We start from the raw sequence: 20,223 nt of genomic DNA on the forward strand, positions 1-20,223 counted from the left end.
ACAAGGTTATTTTATACTAAAGTTTTGCGTGAGTAGAGTGACGTGTGCAGTGAGCACTTATTTTGATACCGACTGCTCATATCTTACGACCGACTGCACTGATTTTGCGACCGACTAGTATTTGGGATCTATTCTGGCATTATTTGTTTACCTCATTAATTCATTAAGACGGCGATGCATAATTTTGAGACCGACTGCAGTGACTGCACTTATTTTGAGACCGATTATTTTTCTCCCTGGGGGAAATTTTGTTCTTAGACCTACATACTGACAACAGAATAAGTGTGAAACACATTAAGTTGACAAGGTTATTTTATACTAAAGTTTTGCGTGAGTAGCGTGACGTGTGCGGTGAGCACTTATTTTGATACCGACTGCTCTTATTTTGCGACCGACTGCACTGATTTTGCGACTGCTCTTATTTTGCGACCGACTGCACTGATTTTGCGACCGACTATTTTTTTTCCTGGGGGGGGGGGGGGTGTACCACCCCCCAACACCCCCGGGCATTTACGCCCCTGATCACAGGGATGTTTCGTTGTTTCGAAGATGCAATTGTTAAATAATAAAGCACATGGGTGGGATGGTACTAGTACCTTGGCCGTTTAACGTACCGGTAGTGATATCGCAGAACAAGGCCTGATTCCTAGAAAATTCTTAAGCACGTACTTACTTGTGCTTAGATTTTTTAAGTAGACTTTGCATTTAAGTAAACTTATCTTATTTTGTGTTCCCAGAAAATTCTTAAAAACGTTCATGTGCTTAGATTTTAAGTAGACTTCAGTGTAAGCCCAAGCACGTACGTTATTATGTGTTCCAAGAAAAAACTTAAGCACAACTTCGTTCTTAAACGTTGTGACATTGTGAATCTAAGCGCAAGTCCCAAGCAAGGTACGTGGGCCTATACGGCTTACTTACCAACCTTACGTCTGTTTCTGCTTCCAACAAGATGGCTGACCGTAGAGTTATTCGACGGCATTTCCTACATCTTTTGATATCAAGGAGACAATTGAAAGACAGAGAAAATCCCTTAGAAACATATTCTCGAGAAGAATGCTAAAATTTCGCTTTTACTCTGAAACCATTATATTTATTTACCAAGTAAACAACACTAACACACGGGCTACTTTAAGATCAGGCGCTCTGTTTGCATGTGCTTGCGTTTTTTTGTTTTTATACGCCCACATTGAAATGTGGTCGTATTTTGTCGTCGGCCCCGCCCGTCGGTCCGGCGGTCCGGCGTCCACAATTGCTTGTGGACGCTCTAGGGGCTAAAGTTAATATCTGATTGACTTTAAATTTATACACAGTGTTTAAGGTCTTGAGACTAAGAAGCCTACTGATTTTCAGCGATTTCCAATAATTACTGCCAGAGTTATGGCCCTTGATCACTTTGAAAAATCTTGTTTTTAGCTTGTGGCACATTTTATATGCGTAGCCTATAGGGCACATGTCAAATGCATCGACCATTTGCCGGGAAGCATCCGACCAATTTATGACGTACTTCGCATACCAAAATTGTTTTTATGACGTTAGGAGAGCATCATAGTCTCAGTTTACCAGTCACAATGTGCTTAGGCTCATACTTGACTTGTGCTTAAGTAAGAACGGCCTTGAGAAATTTCCAGAGACGGTATTTTATAAAGTTTCTTACGTAATAAAAAGTGAAGCATGACTTACTTTAAGAAGCACGTCGGTGACTAATTTAGTAATGTAAGGCTTATTACATACCAAGGATAGGCAAAGAATGAAACAGTCTGGGAGTGGAAAGGGTTTAGAATATGTCCGCCAGTAAAATTAGAAATAGAGTACAAACAAATTGGAGGAAATACTTTTAATATCGACCCCACAAGTAAAACCAAGAATCCCTGTGCTTTAAAGTCCAATAGACTAAAGTAATCCACATTCTTTGTCTAATCCGTATAACAGATAGCCGCACTGAAATTTTTCGATTTCCGGTATTCAGTTGAAACAACGTGCTCTTCGAATGTCACCTAAATTGAATCTACTCATTCTAAAGGTAATAATTAAACATTATTTTGAAAGTTAACATATGACAAATCAGCACGCGAAATAATTGATTGGAGAATTTTTTTTTTTAAAAATTGGATTAAATCTGTGCCAAAGCAAAATACAAAAAAACGAAACTAGAGTATATTTGTCGGATTGGCAATGTAACTTAGAATGGTATGTTTGAAATCAACCTAGATACAGTTTTATAAAATTATCCAATCTATAATAAATAAATATCGGGGCAAGATACTAGAATCTAACAACTACTCACAGAAAGCATGAAAATGAGTTGGTGTTCAGCCTCAGGTAAACAATTGTGTTATAAAAAAATTGGTACAGGTAGGTAGACTCTAAAATCGCCAAATAAAGAGAATAGCTCCTGTGTTGCTTAATTGTTTGTATTTTTTTTCCTTTCCAGGATGTTTGTAAGGTAAACAATCTGTTGATGATGATAACCTAATCAACCAGATTCAAGATGGGTGTGAAAGGATTAACACGATTTATTGACAACAATCCAGGTTTATTAAAAGACTTCCAACTAAGAGATAGCCGTGTAATATTTGATGGCAATAACCTGTACCACTTTCTTTATCACACCTACAACATAAGACAACAGTTCAATGGAGATTATGCAAACTATGCCAAGAAAATAAAGCAAGTGTTTCTTAATTTAAAAAAGTGTAACATACAACCATGTGTTATATTTGATGGAGGATATAACACTGATGACAGGAAACACCAAACTGTTTTGGAAAGAGCACGTGACAGGGTTAAATGGTCAAGTAAAAATAATTTAAGAGGTTCTAAAAATCTCCTACCTATTCTCTCTTATGAAACATTTAGATGTATTTTGGATACTTTGGGTGTGGAACATGTAACATGTGACTATGAAGCTGATGAACATATAGCAATACTTGCCGAAAAATGGAACTGCCCTGTTATAAGCAATGATAGTGACTTTTATGTTTATAATATTAAAGCAGGGTTTTTCCCCATGGATTATGTTGACTTTCGTGTTAAACGCAAAAAAGTCAAAGATGGAGAAACTGGAAAAACGAAAACACATTTATATATCTTGGTTCAAAAATATCATCATGATCATTACTCTGAAGTTTTTGGAAAATTCAATCCACAATTTATGCCTCTCTTAGCAACAATTTTAGGAAATGATTTTGTGAATGGTAAAGTTTTTGGTCCTTTCACAAGCAGGTTTAAGCGCCCAGCTTCAAATAAACCCAAAATATCTAAACGTTATTCCAAAACTGCTGCCTTAGTTTCTTATCTAAGGAGATATGGTTCTCTTGAAGAGGTGGTTCAAAACATCATAGAGCATTTTCAAGATGAGCAAAAATCTGTCATACAGAAAACAATTCAAGACTCTGTAGCATCTTACACCTTTATAAACACTGCTGAAACCTTTTTGACGGAATATTTAACAGGTTCTCTTGAAGTAAGCACAATTCAAAGAAATGATTTTTTCGGGGAGCCCATACCAGATTGGATAGTGAATGCTCTTCTCAAAGCAGAAATATCCCCATTTGTTCAAAATGCGTTAGTTCTTCGACGTGTGATATTACAGTGCCAAGTGGAAGAATTGAGGAAACCATCTTCTCATGAGATATCAAAACATATAAGGAGAGTTATATATGGGGTGCTCTTTAGTTCACAGAAAACTAAAGACCTGGATGATATGCGAGCTAGCAGAGACACCCACATAGAAGAATATGATAGAAAAACAAGTGATGTAGGCAAAACTTATACAATACCTATAACAGAGATAGGTGATTTTTGTAAAGTATTGGGTATAAGAGGTCTACCAATAGTTGATATAGAGAGGAGACAAGATCTTCTATTACATGTTCTAGCAGTGTCTAAAGAATTTATAGGCAGGTTTCATAGCTCGCTGCAGTTGTTGATGGTCATTACTGTGTATTGGGCCAGATCAGCTGGCATTCCTAAATATCACTTAGCAGCTTACCTATTAAATGTACTTCTGCTTAGAATATCAAGCTTTTTGTTGGCTAAAGACAAAGATCCAGAAGATAACCTGGATAAAGAACAAGAATTTGATGAAGCGATGACTGTTGTTAAGTCACCACCTCCCAAAGGAAAAGATTTGGGTAAGTCTTCAATAGATGACCTTGAGGAAAAGGCAGTTTCTGCACTGAAATTATTATCTGTAGATGAAACTAAAAACATTGCACCAAATACAATTGAATTCAATTCTGTGTTTCAATCAGTGTCTCCTGTTCTTGGGTTAATCAAAAGAAATTTAAACAGAGATATTACCAACTTGCCCCACGTTACCTGGAAGTATGAATGGCCTCCAAGACTTTCCCATTGCTATTCCCAATTACAGTCATGCATTTTGTACACAATAAACTTAAACCAACTTCTTCTCACGCCTTTTGTCGACCCAGTCATCCCAGAGTCTTATGATGGCTCAACTCTTTTTCTAATTAGTAAAGCTATGCAGACAAAAGAGAACATGGTACTATTTGCTTCTAAGATGTTATGCGGTGACATTACCCTCTTACGACTTTTCAAGCAAATGTTGGACACAGTTTCATCAGAAGTTGGCGAAGAAAATTTTGTTGAAACCTACACTATGAAACGAAGAAGGAAAAAGGAAGAAAAAGATCGGACAGCTAAAATTAACCTTGTTGTAGCAGAGATGAAATTAGACTCACCCTCTTACTCTGAGTGTGAAAGTTCTGAGGAGGATGAAGACATTAAAAGAATTGCTTTTGATTGTGACGTTGTAAATCGATTTAGTTTCTTATGATTTCAGTAGGTGTATTAAATTTATGTCTGATAATTTGTCGTCATACACCAGACATGTTTACCCATTTAAAAGTATTTTTGAATTCCGCTTTCGTTGTGTTATGATATACTGCTGTCTCAATCTAAAGTATGGTACACCCGTTTGTATGAATGGTATTAGGACTTTTTTCATATTGGGAGTGGGACCCATATTCGTCCATAGATGAATGGGCGTCACTGCCACAAAAGCAAATAAAAAACAAACTTTAAGCAGCATTGTTGACTACTACTGCATACACGCAATTACTCTGTTCTGTTAATACATGTACATGTATTTATTTAAACTTAAAGGTACTTTTCACGCCTAAATCAGCCATCGGAACTCCTTTTGTACATCAAACCAGCGGAAGAGTCAAGGGAACTCCTTTTACACCATCAAATCGACGGAACAGTCATGGGAAACCCCTTTTGCAGCCAAAAGAAATAGACACCATATTTCAACTAGCTGATAATGTACTTAAAAACAAAGAATTTTACCATTTTGTACTTGGAAACAAAGAATTTTACCATTTTGTACTTGGAAACAATGAATTTTTGAGGAGCAGACATGGGAACTCCCTTTGAAGTGACACATCAATCTATACATGACATTGGATAAAAGAAATATTGGAATCCATTACCTAATTAATAAGCCAGAAGAACACTAATGTCCAAATTTGTTACTGACCCACATCCAGCTGCACCCTAAAATCAAATTTACTATGCACATCAGTAATAATGAAGTCTCCTTCTTGGACGTTAAAGTCATCATGGATAAATTAGAAACTAATATATTCAGCAAAAAATGAACTATAGTCATCGATATATTCAAATACATGTATCCGACTGTAAGCCTCATCAAACTTTCAATTCTATAGTTTACAGTGGGGCTATTCGGATGATATCGAAATAAGACAGGCAGAAAGAGAAATTTTGTTTAACGTCCACTCGACACAAACTAGGTCATGTCCTTATAATTATTGCAGTAATTCGATTGCTCGTAAGGGATATTTGCAAGTGTGATGGGGGGGGGGCGGTTGACTCGGAGAAAACCCACAAGCTTAGACAGTCGACCTTACGCCTTTCTACGTAACAGCTTTTGATCAAAACCACTAAACTTGACTCAATGAACGCGTTAGACCACTCGACCTCACTCTTGCAAAAAAAACCCCAAAGATGTTAATAAGAAGAATGTTATAGAATAGATAGCAACATATGACGCCTGTCAGCCCAATTTACATACATTTGTCCAAGATACGGAGACTAGCTCTCGTATGTCATGATATCCCAGAAGAAGGGAAAGACTATTGGTCAAATAATACTAGTGAACAGTCTGAAAGCATCTCGAGTGTCTGTAGTTAACAGTGACTTACAAAAAGATTGCAAACCATGTAATAGACCTAAATGTAAAGTGTGAGTTACGGTTGAAACTACATCTAACATTATAAGATAGACTTAAGCGCTTTTCGTGTTAAGGATTAATGGTACCCCCATCCCCCTTTGGTACCTCCACCCCCCTTTGGTACCAGACTTAATAGGCATAGAAATTGAAAAAGACCTCACATACAATATCTCTACACGTCAATACATTCCGCCATGATTCGTATATCTGCACTATATACTGGAAAATATTACCAAGAATGATGATAAAGCCATTGCAGAATAACTTTGGATCCAAATTAGCCAACGTTATTATCCAATTGATTTGAAATTTATACACAGTGTGTAAGTTCATGAGAGGAAGAATCTTTTTGATTTTCAACAGATTACAATAACTCGGAACAGGTTAAGTTGTTATCATCTGATTACATGTTTTGTATAATAAATTTTAGCACTAGGAAGACCTGGAAGCCAATCAAGTTTAATTTAATATTACTGATAATTACTTCATGGGTTGTTAATAGTTTTTTACTTTTATTTCAAAATGACCTGTATAATCGACAAATGCATAAAATGAGACAACCTTTGGGCATAGGCGTACGGGGAAATTTTTGACTGGGGAGGGGGGGGGGGCAGTGGTGGTTGGTGCCCAAAAAATGTAGTTAGGTTCTTAGTATGTTACATAATAATAATAAATTCGCTGTTAAATTGGACACATTCAAGAACACAATATATTTGTATACAAATTTTACAAGGTACAATTGTGTGCCCAAATTTTCCCAGCATTTGGTGCCCAAAATGGGGGGGGGGGCGGCCGCCCCCTCCCCGCCCCCCCCCCCCCCCCCCCGCTCGTACGCCTATGCCTTTGGGGACTGCACGGTCGAATTAGCTGCTGTGAGCGTATATTTAGTTGACGGAAATGTAGTGTAGTTATCTATAGAATTAATCGGTACATCCCCCCCCTTTATTGACTTTATGGTCTATCATTAAAGGGGAGGGTTGAACTTATATTTTCTACCACGTTTCGATGAATATTCATGGTTGAGAAGCCGAAGGATAGCAGAGTTAAGAGGTTATTTAAAGTGATAAAGCGTATAGTTTTATGTTTATTAGTATGCTACTTCCAGTTTATATATCTTTGAACTTCCATGGTCACACAAGCTTTAAACCAGATTTTGCGAGATGTTGCCACTTCTGTGCCAGAGAGCATTCAACCCAACGAAAATTTGGGGTCAAGTCAGCCGGAAAAACTGACAAGAATTGGGAGTCGATGGGAATTATTTTTGTGGTCTGCAACCATTATCCAAAGCAGAGTTGTCCTTTTGTACAGACGGATGTGGGCTAAAAGTAAATGCAGGAGGACCACATCACACATAAAAAAACCCACTTCAGAAAAAAAACATAGACAAGACACGCCATGTACCAGGGGCATGGTGACTCATGATTTTGCATTAGGAAAAAGGTCCCGAAAAACAATATTTATACATGTGTGTGTGGGGGTAATATTGGGCTGCGTGGAACATGCTAGAGTCGATTTTTGTAGCATATCTGACCCACGGTTTATGTTTGACACTGGTTAAGCACTATAATTATAATGTTGTAAACTGTATTGAAACCGCTTGATTTTTTGCCATGTTCGAGGAGGCACAAATACTCAAGGGGCGCAAAAACTGTCTCCACAAAAAATCATGCTATACAGCAAGATGCAAAGTCTAAATAAATCATTCACGAAAATGCTCTGTTTTCTTAATTCGCAGAAAGGAGTGAATGAAGTATATTTGAGTAGTTTCATGGGGGGGGGGGGGGGGGGCGGTGGCTAAGTGGGTAAGACGCTGGCTTGCTAGCCTGGAGGTCGGGTGTTTGATCCCTGCATTGGCCGAGAAAGTTCATCCAGATTTTCCGGCGTGGTTCACCCTTGTCAGTGATGCAGGATGGAGGGCCTGACAAGGACAGCTTTCTAGTCATTCGGATGGGATGATAAACCAAGGTCCCGTGTACACATTGGCGTGCACGTAAAAGATCCCTTGACAGTTGGAATTCGATATAAGAGTAGGCCGTAGTGCCGCTGTCCGGGCAAAATTTCCCTCATAGCTCACTGTATGGCGTATGCCCGTCTTCATTAGCCCAGTTCGGGGCAGAACAGTGGGACGTTAAACCATATTTCATTTCATTTTCAGTTTCGTGGGTCTGGTTAACGTTTCTAATGCATTCACCGTTATTTCAAAACAGACGAAGAACTCCGAATGCAATTTGATCTTCCGATCCGACAGTCATGCACTGGAAATTTACGGTTTTGTGCTGCTCTCGTGTTTGATAACAACAGTGTACAATGATTTGACAAATATATGTCATAAAGTATAACTTGTTAGAAGAAAAGCAGAAAAACCTCCAGCATGATTGGGTCTTCAAAAGTAGTACTTTTTTTGTTGCGGGATCGAATACTATTGAATGTGACAAGCTTTGGTAAGAAAAGAAGAACGTTTTTTTATGTCTATCAATCTAATGCTATGTTTCGAGAAATGGTTTGGGAGACAACTTTAAATGGGCTCCGTTATAATCATATAATAAGATACCGGTATATTTTAATGACGTGTAATATGGCGTGTAATAGAAGCCAATCCATAATGTTCACAACAAATATCAGGTGAGGTAGGCTACTCAGGTAGCCGAACTTCCACATTTCATTTTGCATACCCGGTGATTGAATGATAATAATAGGACGATAAAAAAAAAAAAATATTGAACAATATACAATGTATCAATCTGTACCAAACAGGCTAAACTAATAGGCCTTCTGATCATGAAATAAAAAATTATTATATATTGTTGATGTGATCGAGACCAGTAGCCTAACATTTATTGTGAACGCTCTAGAGGCTATAAATAAAGTTCATATCCGATTGACTTTAAATTTATACACTGTGTTTCCACGATTTCTGATAATTACTGCCTGACAATGTTGTCGTATATTGTTGGGCGTCCACGGCTAAAGTTCATATCCGATTGACTTCACATTTATACACGTACGTGTTTCCACGATTTTTGATAATTACTGCCTGAGTTATGGCCCTTGATTACTCTGAAAAATCTTTTGGATGCTCTAAACGCTACAGGGTGGATGGCCGAATGGTTAGCACATGTGGCTGTATCATAAGGTCTGTCATTGAGTCAACTGGCATGGTTTCGATTCCCTAGTTGTGTAGTATATGACAAGGATCCAGTAGGGTCGCGACGCCTGTCCAACCTTGTGGGTTTTCTCCGAGTTCTCCGGTTTCCTCCAACTGCTAAAGACCCCTACGTGCAAGCGACTTATTGAGATAAATTGCATGTGTTAGTCTCGAAATGACCTAGTTTGTGTCGAGTGAACGTTAAACTTATGGCCATTGATCACTTTAAAAGATCTTGTGGACACTTTACAAAGAAGCCCATTAGGCCGAATTCTTGGCTTGCAATTTCTTTATCTTCACTTCTGTTAAAGTGGTCTATAAAATCGGACAATCAATAATCGTGCAATCAACATGTCAACAAATTTCTCCAATAAAATTTGTAAATGTCATAGTTTAATAAGGCCGAAATAGACCAGAAATCGATGACTTATTTCTTTATAGTGCAGAGGCATATTTGCGTAGGTGTGAGTTGGATCCTGTACAGCTATTGAAAATTTGGCCAATTAACGGTCGTGCTTTCAGGGTGGCGGTCAGAGTTCAGGGTGGCGGTCAAGTGCCAGATAATAGCAATTGTAAACAAAGCCATGTGCAAATTGCTTGTGTTGAATAGGGACAAACAGAGATTCAATGAACCAAATAAATGCCCCATTCGTGTAGAGAAATAGCATAAGACTAAGAGAGCCCAAAAGATATTTTGATCACCTTGACAAAAATGTGGCATTCAGTCAGGTTTTTTCGATACTCAATAAGGATATTGGACCGGTCGATCTAAGTGGAAAAATGTCACACCGATCTGCAATATTCGCTAGGCCGTGAGAATCGCTGATAAGGATGACATCGATGCAACTTAATGAGCCACAAATTTTAACTTTTTTCCTCTGACAAATTAAATTCTAAAACATTTTTTTTATGTATTAGAAAAATAAATAAAGACGTTTGAAGTATTTTTAGGTAAAAATTATTTCCTATTTTAGTGTAAATGGGTATTAAAAGCCAGTAAAAGGCGCCATTCTGCTCGAATCGTCTTATGTAAACAATGCATGTGCCATTGAGCCAATGATTGACACCGCGTGATATGACGTCATGTGTTGAAGGCAGTCATCTTTTACATAATACTTTCATAATACTCTGTGAAACAGATTGGAAAAATGCCTTCATATCAAGGAATATTACAAGGATAACGACTAGGCCACTGTTTCTATAAGTGTAATTCTAATAAAATCATTCATTTTACATAACAACACACTTAAAACATGTCTGGCCTGTTGTCTTAAAAATGATCATGGATAGTGTATAGCTAAGAATGAAAAAAACATATCTTAAAATAAAGGATGGGAACTGTTAAAAATTTCAGAAATATTAAGAATAAAGGCTTAAATGATTAGACCTACTTGCTTAGAAGCACAAATTCCGCTAAAGATCCTCCCTACTAAACAAACTATACATTTTTTGAAAGCTTATAACACCAGGAACACAAATCCAGAGAGTTCCAAGCAAAATGTTTGCAATAACTCGATTTAGGGGCAGATGAAAATTGTGATAATTGTCAAGTAAATGCTATATTTATACTAACAATTATAAAGTTGACATAAAATTAAATATTGGTGAAAACACCCAATGCCTTCATCCCCAGCAAAGAATATGGTATTGGTTAAATTTTGATTTAAACCAAAATGCAGAAAACATAAAAGACAAGGGAACATACAGAATTTTGGAAATCCATTAACCGTAATAGAGAGTTATCCCCCTTTCTGTCAAATGTCTGCAGTTGATAACAGTATTTCAGATGCGTGTTGACTGATGATGCTGTATGACACACAAGACCATGTGTGAGCACAGAAGCCTAATATTTATATCGTTAATGGGTTCCCAGGGGCCTGCAAGGGTTGGTGAGCGGATGTTTACACAGAAATTATGGGCGGAACAGCAAGTCTGATGAGCAAGGAGATATGTTTGGATTTGGTTAAGCAATATGGTTGTGAAGTAATTGAGACCAGAATATGTCCGTAGTTTTGTAAATCGCATTGAAACCATGTGATTTTTTCCACTAAAATATAAACCTACACTGACATAACCTTTCAATTAGACCCTACATTATTTTTACTACAGGTAGCTGTAAACCTCCAGTTCAGATATTTAAGGCTAAATTACAAACATTTTAACTGAAACCGTATCTATAATTGGGTAATTGGCTAACAAATATAGATATAAGACAAAAACTAATTATTTATTGAAGTAAAACAATCATTGAAAATCTAAATTACGCTGTTACTTTTCACTTTAAATGTCATCAAATTTAGTCATTGACTCGTTATCATCATCGCTTTCACCACATGTATAAACATCAAATTCGGTTTCTTTAATGGTTTCTTTGTTTCATTTTCACATAAACTATACTTAAACAGATTAGATATGTACTTGTACAAGACAACCCTGGTGCGGTTTCCCTCCTGTCAGTGGTACAGGATGGGAGGGAGCGGGAAGGATAATAGTTTAAATGATTTTTCCCCAAGCTGTGATTGTAGTTTATTTTTAATTAATAACGCAATTATACAATTATATTTCCTTGATATATGGTCGCATTCTCCATTCTCTGATCTTTGTGCCTGAAAAACTGAAAAAAAAAAAAAAAAATTCTGGGGGGCGGGGGGGCATATGAGTTCTCTCAAAACAGTATTTCTACTATTATTTCTGTAAACCTTAAGTTCAGATAAATTTTAAGGCTAAATTCCTAACAAATATTTGATTTGAATTGAAACAAGGCATCTATAAGTATGTAATTTTCTCACTAAAATAGATATGGCAAAATCTAAATAATACTGTAAGGGAGTGGCAATTGTACAGAAGAGAAAGAAAATTCAAATGGAGTTTAATGCATAACTGTTCAGTATTAACCAGGATAATGAAGATGTACAAAAGCCATACATTATGCTATAGGGGGAATTTGGTCCAAACAGTGACGTTACAGTCTACTCTTTATTTCGAATACCTAGACGCTGCCCATCACAGCCCCCCCCTCCCCTTCCTGCACCACTGACAATGGAAAACAACGCTATTAAGTTTTGGGAACTGTCTAGGTCAACATGGATCAAATCCTAGACCTCCTGATTAGTGAGCCATGGACAAGAGGACAAGGGGAAACCACGCCGGACCAGGATCAAGCCCTGGACCGCCCGGTAAGTGAGCGGCTCCCTTGCACACTGATGACACTTGTATGGAAAGAAGGAATAGTAGCTGTACGCATAGAATGGCCCCCCCCCCCCCCACCGAACTAAAATGAATGAATACTGTGTGCTCATCTTCATTATACGGGTTAGTGCAGTAAGACATTAAACTCCAATTGATTTCTGTTCTCTTCATTACAATGTCACTCCCATTACTATTATTAAGTTTGGGTCATATCTATTTTCGTGAGAAAACTACCGTAAATATCTGTAGATGCCATGTTTCAGTTTAATATTTGTTAGAACTTTAGCCTCAAGTCCTATCTGAAAAAAGATTGAACGTACTTGTCTGTAGTCAAATCCTATTCAGTTTATCAAATAAATTCTTTAAACAAAATAATACTGTTATCAATAATTATTGATTTTTTGCATAAAGTGAGATAACTACTTTTACCGTAAATGGATTCCCAAAATTCCATATGTTCCCTTGTCTGTTATGTTTTCTGCATTTTGCTTTAAATCAAGATTTAACCAATCGCATATTCTTTGCATAGGATGAAGGCATCGGGTATTTTTGCTAATATTTAATTTTATGTCAACTTCTCAATTGTTAGTATAAATATAGCATTTACTTGAAAATTAACCCAATTTTCATCTGGCCCTAAATCGAGTTATTGCAAACATTTTGCTTGGAACTCTCTGGATTTGTGTTCCTGGTGTTATAAGCTTTCCAAAAATGTATAGTTTGTTTAGTAAACAGCATCTTGTAGCTGAACTTCACGCTAGAAATTTTGGCTGCAGGCCTAAATTTGAACTAGTTCAGAATTGTCTTGGAATAACCTAGATGGAAGAAATAAAATTTTGCATCAACAATATACACTAGATGTATATGAATTCGAATAATACTTAACTGTCATTAAAAGCAGTCAAATTTGATTTTTATATATACAATGTATATAAAAATGGGTTTTGTCTGCAAGTGCGAGTGAACCAGATGGAGCCCCCCAGGAAAGCTCCAGACACACTTTGAATGCTCCAATCTTGCTTCTGCAGTAATATAAATATTCTGATTTCTTGAAACAATTATAACAGGTACTGTACATGTAGTCGATCAAATCCAACAATAATTACCTCCAGTAGATTGCATAAGTCTATAAAGTTAGGCTTTTCCAGATGTGACGAAGATTTGAAGAAACGAAAGTGACTCAAAAAATGGAAAACAAAGGTTATCCTTCTATATACCGGTAAGTTATGACTGACTAAAGTAATAAGTGATAACAGATTCACAGGTGAATTTCTGCTCACTGACAATTCTGTTGTAGAGGAAATGTTGTTAAATGAGACTGTGATCTTCAATTCAAAAAAGTAATTGAATGTCCCTAGATAAGGGAAAAATAGAAATAGCCTGTACATTCCCTTGTTTTTATTCATTCTATACTTAATAAAAACATGGTAATGCACAAACTTTTTCTATTTTTTTCGCTTTCTCTTATCTAGTGACAGTCAATTCTTTCTATAAATTGTCGGATTTCCTCTCAAATCTTTTCCTCTTCAACGGAATTATCAGTGAGCAGAAATTCGGCTGTGTATCTGTTATCGATCATTACTTAAGTCAGGTATATAGAAGGATAACTCTTGTATTCCATTTTTTGCGTCACTTCCATTTCTTCAAATCTTCATTACGCATCTATCGTAACATTGATCTCTGTGTTAAAATTATACTTGGAACGTGTTTAACCAGTTCTATCTCTGACAAATGTGATAATGGCTGACACCAATATTGTCCTTTAATAAACAAAATCGCTTATTTCTAATTCACCCAGCCTTAAAGTATTATTTTAAATGACTCATCATAATACAAATCTTCATTGAATCATTTATTTTATAGGTAAACAAAAGTTTGGTCTAAGACTAGCTTACTCAACCTCTGATGTGCTAAGCCGCCAGGCTGTTACTCTTGCAAATATAACATCAGAACCTACGTTTCCACAGGGAATACAAGGAGATAATGATGCTAACCTTAAATTATGGTTTGATACATGCAACAGATATGGCTTGGAGAACTGTCATGATCAGTTACAAGGAATTCAATCTGGAAGAAAAACCCTTAGTCAAGTGCTTGCAGAACAAGATGCTTTAATACAACAGATTGCAGAACAATACAAAGCTGAGGCAAAAAAGCAACAATATGAAACAGACAGTATCCAAGGCGTTCAAGATATTAATCATTTACCAAACATTGACACTCCATGCCCACAAGGTGTTCAGGGGAGTGAATGCGCACAATTTAAACTTTGGTTGCAGAACTGTCACAGATTTGGCTTCCAGAACTGTTTAGAGCAGTTTCAAAGCGCAAGAACTGGACAAAAAACATTGTCAGATATATTTAAAGAGCAGGATCATATTATTCGTTCTGTTGTATCCCAGTATCAACAAAAACGCTCTTACAGTACTTCACCTAAATCAAGCGACCCAAATAGATCAGCTACCAGTACAGCTAATACAACAGAACCAGAAATGTCTGATGTTAAAGTTGTAAAACTTTCTCAAAAAGAAAGATTTAAAAAAGCTGTAAAAGAATATGGTGCTACAGTTATTGTCTTCCATGTAGGCATATCTCTTATTTCATTAGGTGGATTTTATTTAGCTGTTTCAAGGTAAGAAAGATTTTAAATTATATGTTACTGTACAGTAGGGACCTGTGGTTGTTTTATTCTAATATGCTAATTCTGTAGAAAAAAAATATTCTGGTTCTCAGATAGTCCTTACTCGGAGGGAGGTTTTTATTTTGGTGTTTTTATTTTGTAAAAAGGAGCATTAAGTGACTTCTAATCAACATCTGGAGGGAGGTTTTTATTTTTGTTTTTATTTTGTCAAAGGATCACTAACTTTAGGGAGGTGTGAAGTCTATCTGCCAGCCACATTGGTTTTTATAAGCCTACATTAAAATGTGGTCGTATATTGTCATCGCCCCTATTCGTCCGTTCGTCTGTCCGGGGTCCAAAACCTATGTGACTGGCAGATAGACTTCACACCTCCCCTAAAGTTTTTCAGGACTGTGACAATAATATGCACAAGTATTTGGGACATTCTAGAGGCTACAGTTAAATAATATCCGATTGACTTTAAATTTATACACAGTGTTTAAGGTCATGAGATGAAGAATCCTATTGAATTGCAGCGATTTCTGATAATTACTACCTGAATTATGGCCCTTGATCATTTTGAAAAATCTTGTGGATGCTTGATCTAGAGGCTAAAGTTAATATCCAATTGACTTTAAATTTATACACAGGGGTTAAGGTCATAAGACAAAGAAACCCATTCATTTTCAATGATTTTCGATAATTAAGGCCCTTGATCACTTTGAAAAATCTTGTGGACGCTCTAGAGGCTAAAACTCCATTTCATTTATTTATAAATTGTTTAAAGTCATGATAATTACTTAATGGGTTATTACTCGTAATATAATTTTCATGTGTTGTAAATGTAAAAGATAAAATATTTGACAACACTTGTTGACTGCCCGGATGACTTACATGTAGCTGCTGTGGGTGTATGCTTCATTGCCTGGCAACCTATCTTTTAATATATATGTAACAAAAAGGCTAAAATTAAACATAAATCAGATAACATTACACTCTTTTGGAATACACATAAAGATTAATATTACATGTTTCTTTGTTTTGTTTTTCAGTGGCATTGATTTAGTTGGTATTTTGACAAGATTAGGAGTTGGAGAAAGTATTCTGCAATCTAAAGTGGTATCAGGTGCTGGTACATTTGTTGTTGCCTATGCTGTCCATAAGGTTTTTGCTCCAGTACGAATTGGAATAACATTAACATCAAGTCCATTCATTGTTCGATATTTGAGAAGAATAGGATTCTTGAAGACACCTAAAACTATTGTTAAATAATCAGTAAAACGTCTTTTGAACTGGCTGATGCATTTTCAGTTCATAAAATTGACAGTAAAATTTATGTTGGCGAAATGAAACTAGATAATTTGTGCTAACGTTTTCGCAACTGAAGTTGCTCTTCAGGCATTTACTATAACATTAATCATATATATGTATACAAAATAATAATAATGAATACATGTACATACATATGTGAAGGCATTTTTGTGAAACACTTAAGATATATTTTAGTTTTAAAAACCTTGGTATTTTGTGGTGATAGACTCTTGTAAACTTGTGCATGCCGGGATAACCAAATATATTTAGAGTGTTATTGGGGTGATTATCAAGTCATTTCACACAATTGAGGAATGAAATTTCTTACATAAGTTACGCCGTTTAACAAGTCTAGAGTTCGTTTTGATTTGAAATTTCCAGTCAAGGTAAAAAGGGCTATATCATCACATGATTAAATTTACTCTTTACTCCTTAGTCCTTAACTGTGTTGTAAAATCAGGGACTACCCCTTTAATTCCTATAGATTGTGTTTTATGGCATATTTTACCACATAAAATATAACAATAGTACAAATCTTTGGAACATATGGGAATCTAATGCAATTAATTTAATGTTTCACAAAAATGGCTCAGGTTAATTTATATAATAATAACTAGAACTTTGCATGTAAGTGAGCAATATAAAGGTTGTTAAAGTATATAATTCACAACATAGTTAAATATACATGTATATAACTTAGCAAAGCATGCATTGTCTATAACTTGTGTATGGTAATATAGTTGATCTAAAACTGTTAAAAATATATATAAGTGATTGGCATAAATATATTATTATACAGTGTATTACAGTGACCTTATTAACTTAAAACAGATATATTTTTGATATGTTGAAAAAAACAAAGAATGGCAGTGACATTAAAAATAATATGTGTCCGATGTACTGTATGAGTGTGAAAAAAATAATGTTTCATATTGTTTAAATTTTAAATCACTGTCAGTGTTATTATGGTAACTTTACATTTGAAGACAACATGTGATGGTTATGTTAAAAAGTTGCTTTATATATGCCCAAATTGAAATGTCATAATTTGTCGTTGCCCCCTTACGTCCGTCTGGCATCCAGAATTGCTTGTAGACGCTCTATAGAAAATAAATGGGGTTTAACGTCCGACTATTCTGCTCTAACTGGGCTAATGAAGACGGCATAGGGTATGCAGTGTGCTATGAGGGAAATTTTGCCCAGGCAGCGGCACTGTGGCCTACTCTTATATCGAATTCCAACTGCCAAGCGATCTTTTATGTGCACACCAATGTATACATGGGACCTCTGTTTTTTGTCTCATCCAAATGACTAGACAGCTGTCCTTGTCAGGCCCTCCATCCTGCACCACTGACAAGGGGAAACCATGTCGGAAAATCCTGATGAACGTTCTCAGCACTGCAGGGATCGAACATGCGACCTTCATGCTAGTGAGCCAGCGTCTTACCCACTTAGCAACTGTGGCTTCGATGCTCTAAAGGCTAAAGTTAATATCCCGAATGACTTTAAATTTATATACAGTGTTTATGGTAATGAGACGGAGAATCCTATTGATTTTCACCGATTTCCGATAATTACTGCCAGAGTTATGGCCCTTGTGGACCTTCTAGAGGCTAAAGTTAATATCCAATTGACTTTAAATTTATACATGGTGTTAAGGTCATCAGTTCATGATTTTATATTTATACAAAGTGTTTATGCCTATATCTAATCGTCTTGAGACGAACAGGTATATGGATTTTCAATGATTTTGATAACTTGAACAGCTAAATCCATCATATCAAATGTTTTGTATACTAAACGTTAGCATGGGCCAAACAAATTCTAATGGTTTTCTGATAATTACTTAATGAGTTGTTACTTTTTATCAGATTTTAGTGTATTATAAATGTTTCATTACCGACAAAAGTAAAAATATGTGACAACTCTTGTTGACTGCTCGGACGATTTAGCTGCCGTGGGCGTATGTTTCATTGCTTGGCAACCTATCTTTACTATTTTCCAGTATGTAAATCAGTGTGTAGGAAATACAGTTAACTCTTGGGAGGGAAACTGGGCTAAAGTATAATTTACTGTATGACTCCTAAAAACATTATATAGGCAAGTTCTTGTATATACATGTAATATATAAGAATCTCACTGTAACCTAGATTTAAATATAGTCTGTAGACCCTAACATCACAACTTTGAAAAAGTCCTATTAATGTTACGATAATTTACTCGTGCAGTAGATGTCTGTTATGCTTTTTGAAATTAGAAACCTATAAAACAAACCAAGATAAATAGAATACTTTAAGATACAATTTATAGTTGCATTTTTATATGACAGGGAATTCGGTAAAAAGCAAGGCGGTATGATTTGTCTTTTAAAATAAAGGGGGAGCACACATATTTTCCTTGTAGTTTTCATCATTAGGTTTTTATATAGCTTTCATCAGTTTGTTAGTAGAGCCTTTGCACTTCCTCAAACAAAAATTTGATTTTCTGCAGATCTGTGGAACATTATGTAGAAATTAGACTATCTTGCTTCATTTTTAGGCCTGCTGGGAGATAAACTATAAAATTGCAGTTCAGAATGGTCAAATGACAGTGTTAAAACTTTGAGTACCATTATGTCTCATTGTGCTTAGTTTACAATATTGGCCCTGTTGGGGGAAACAGTCATGAAGTTGTAAAAGAATGTTCTTTTGTACTTTATAGAATATAACCTACCATAAACTTTAAACTAAACATTCATATTTTGTACGAAGTATAGCAAAGATAACAACAGGCCTACAGTAGCTAGTAGCTAATTCCAATTCGAAAACTACAAGCATGAACCTCACTCATATAGCAGTTTAATTTATCTCCATTGCAACTGTCAAAATCTAACAGCCCGAAGATCTCAATTCCATAATATCTTTTAAACCGAATTGACCCACATTTCTGCTAACTTGAAACCTAGAACCGAACAGGCATGATTTTGCTACAGCTGAAACAAAGACTTTGTGGATTCAAAGGACCTTTAACAAAGATTATGCAAGAGCTAAATCTGCCAATTGCACGTCTTTCTTTAGGCCTGAAATGTTATTTAAGTTATTAATTAGACATTAATTAACTTATCCAGACCATAATCAACCCTCGGTGAAATCGCTAGCCTGCGATATGTTTTGGATTAGAATCATATCTGCTGCTTAACGCTCATAGATAATTAAAAAAAAAAGTGGATAATTGAGTCTATGTTTTTTATCGTACCGACTTCAGTAATGATGATCGAGGCTTGACTGAAATTTTCAGCAAATTGCCTTTACATTATCTAGTTTTTAACTATTATAGTGAGAACTGCCAGCTCTTTATCTAATCTCCCATAATGTACGGTATCTTTAATTTTAACATGTGCATATAATAATAATAATAAAAATAATGTGAACGTTTGTATGGTGCTATTCCACACTGACTGTATGCTCGTAGCACATATCTTCAATTGCCAATCTTTGTCTTTGGGCACAAATTAAAGACATCTAAATGGAATCTTGGATTTGTTATAATTATGTGCCATTTTATAATTAATGGGGAATAACTCCATTTTTTGTCAAAGGGATCAGACTATAGTATTTTCTATCCTCTGTCAAAAGGGTGTCCAGGGAGATAAATCTCTTTTATCATGATAAAGAAGAGGTAGCCTCAACAAAATCTGATAGTTATATGGTTGGGTGAGGTTTATAAGTAATTAACAATTAATGGTCGTGGTGAACAATGCTG

General features: G+C 35.9%; 2 protein-coding genes across 2 annotated transcripts; both read left to right on the forward strand.

Annotated features, from left to right (window-relative positions):
- Window positions 1-1,940: 1,940 nt before the first annotated feature.
- On the forward strand, window positions 1,941-6,656 carry LOC126815753 (protein asteroid homolog 1). Its single transcript, XM_050541662.1, has 2 exons — window positions 1,941-2,020; window positions 2,432-6,656. Exon 2 carries the CDS (start codon window positions 2,489-2,491, stop codon window positions 4,796-4,798), a length of 2,310 nt encoding a protein of 769 aa, XP_050397619.1. The 5' UTR covers window positions 1,941-2,020; window positions 2,432-2,488; the 3' UTR covers window positions 4,799-6,656.
- A 1,787-nt stretch (window positions 6,657-8,443) lies between these two features.
- Window positions 8,444-19,992, forward strand: LOC126815179 (uncharacterized). Its single transcript, XM_050540737.1, has 3 exons — window positions 8,444-8,658; window positions 14,415-15,183; window positions 16,224-19,992. Exons 1-3 carry the CDS (start codon window positions 8,589-8,591, stop codon window positions 16,441-16,443), a joined length of 1,059 nt encoding a protein of 352 aa, XP_050396694.1. The 5' UTR covers window positions 8,444-8,588; the 3' UTR covers window positions 16,444-19,992.
- The last annotated feature ends 231 nt before the right edge of the window (window positions 19,993-20,223 follow it).

Source organism: Patella vulgata, chromosome 3 (genome assembly GCF_932274485.2).
Source record: "Patella vulgata chromosome 3, xgPatVulg1.2, whole genome shotgun sequence".
Classification (NCBI taxonomy): Eukaryota; Metazoa; Mollusca; class Gastropoda; family Patellidae; genus Patella; species Patella vulgata.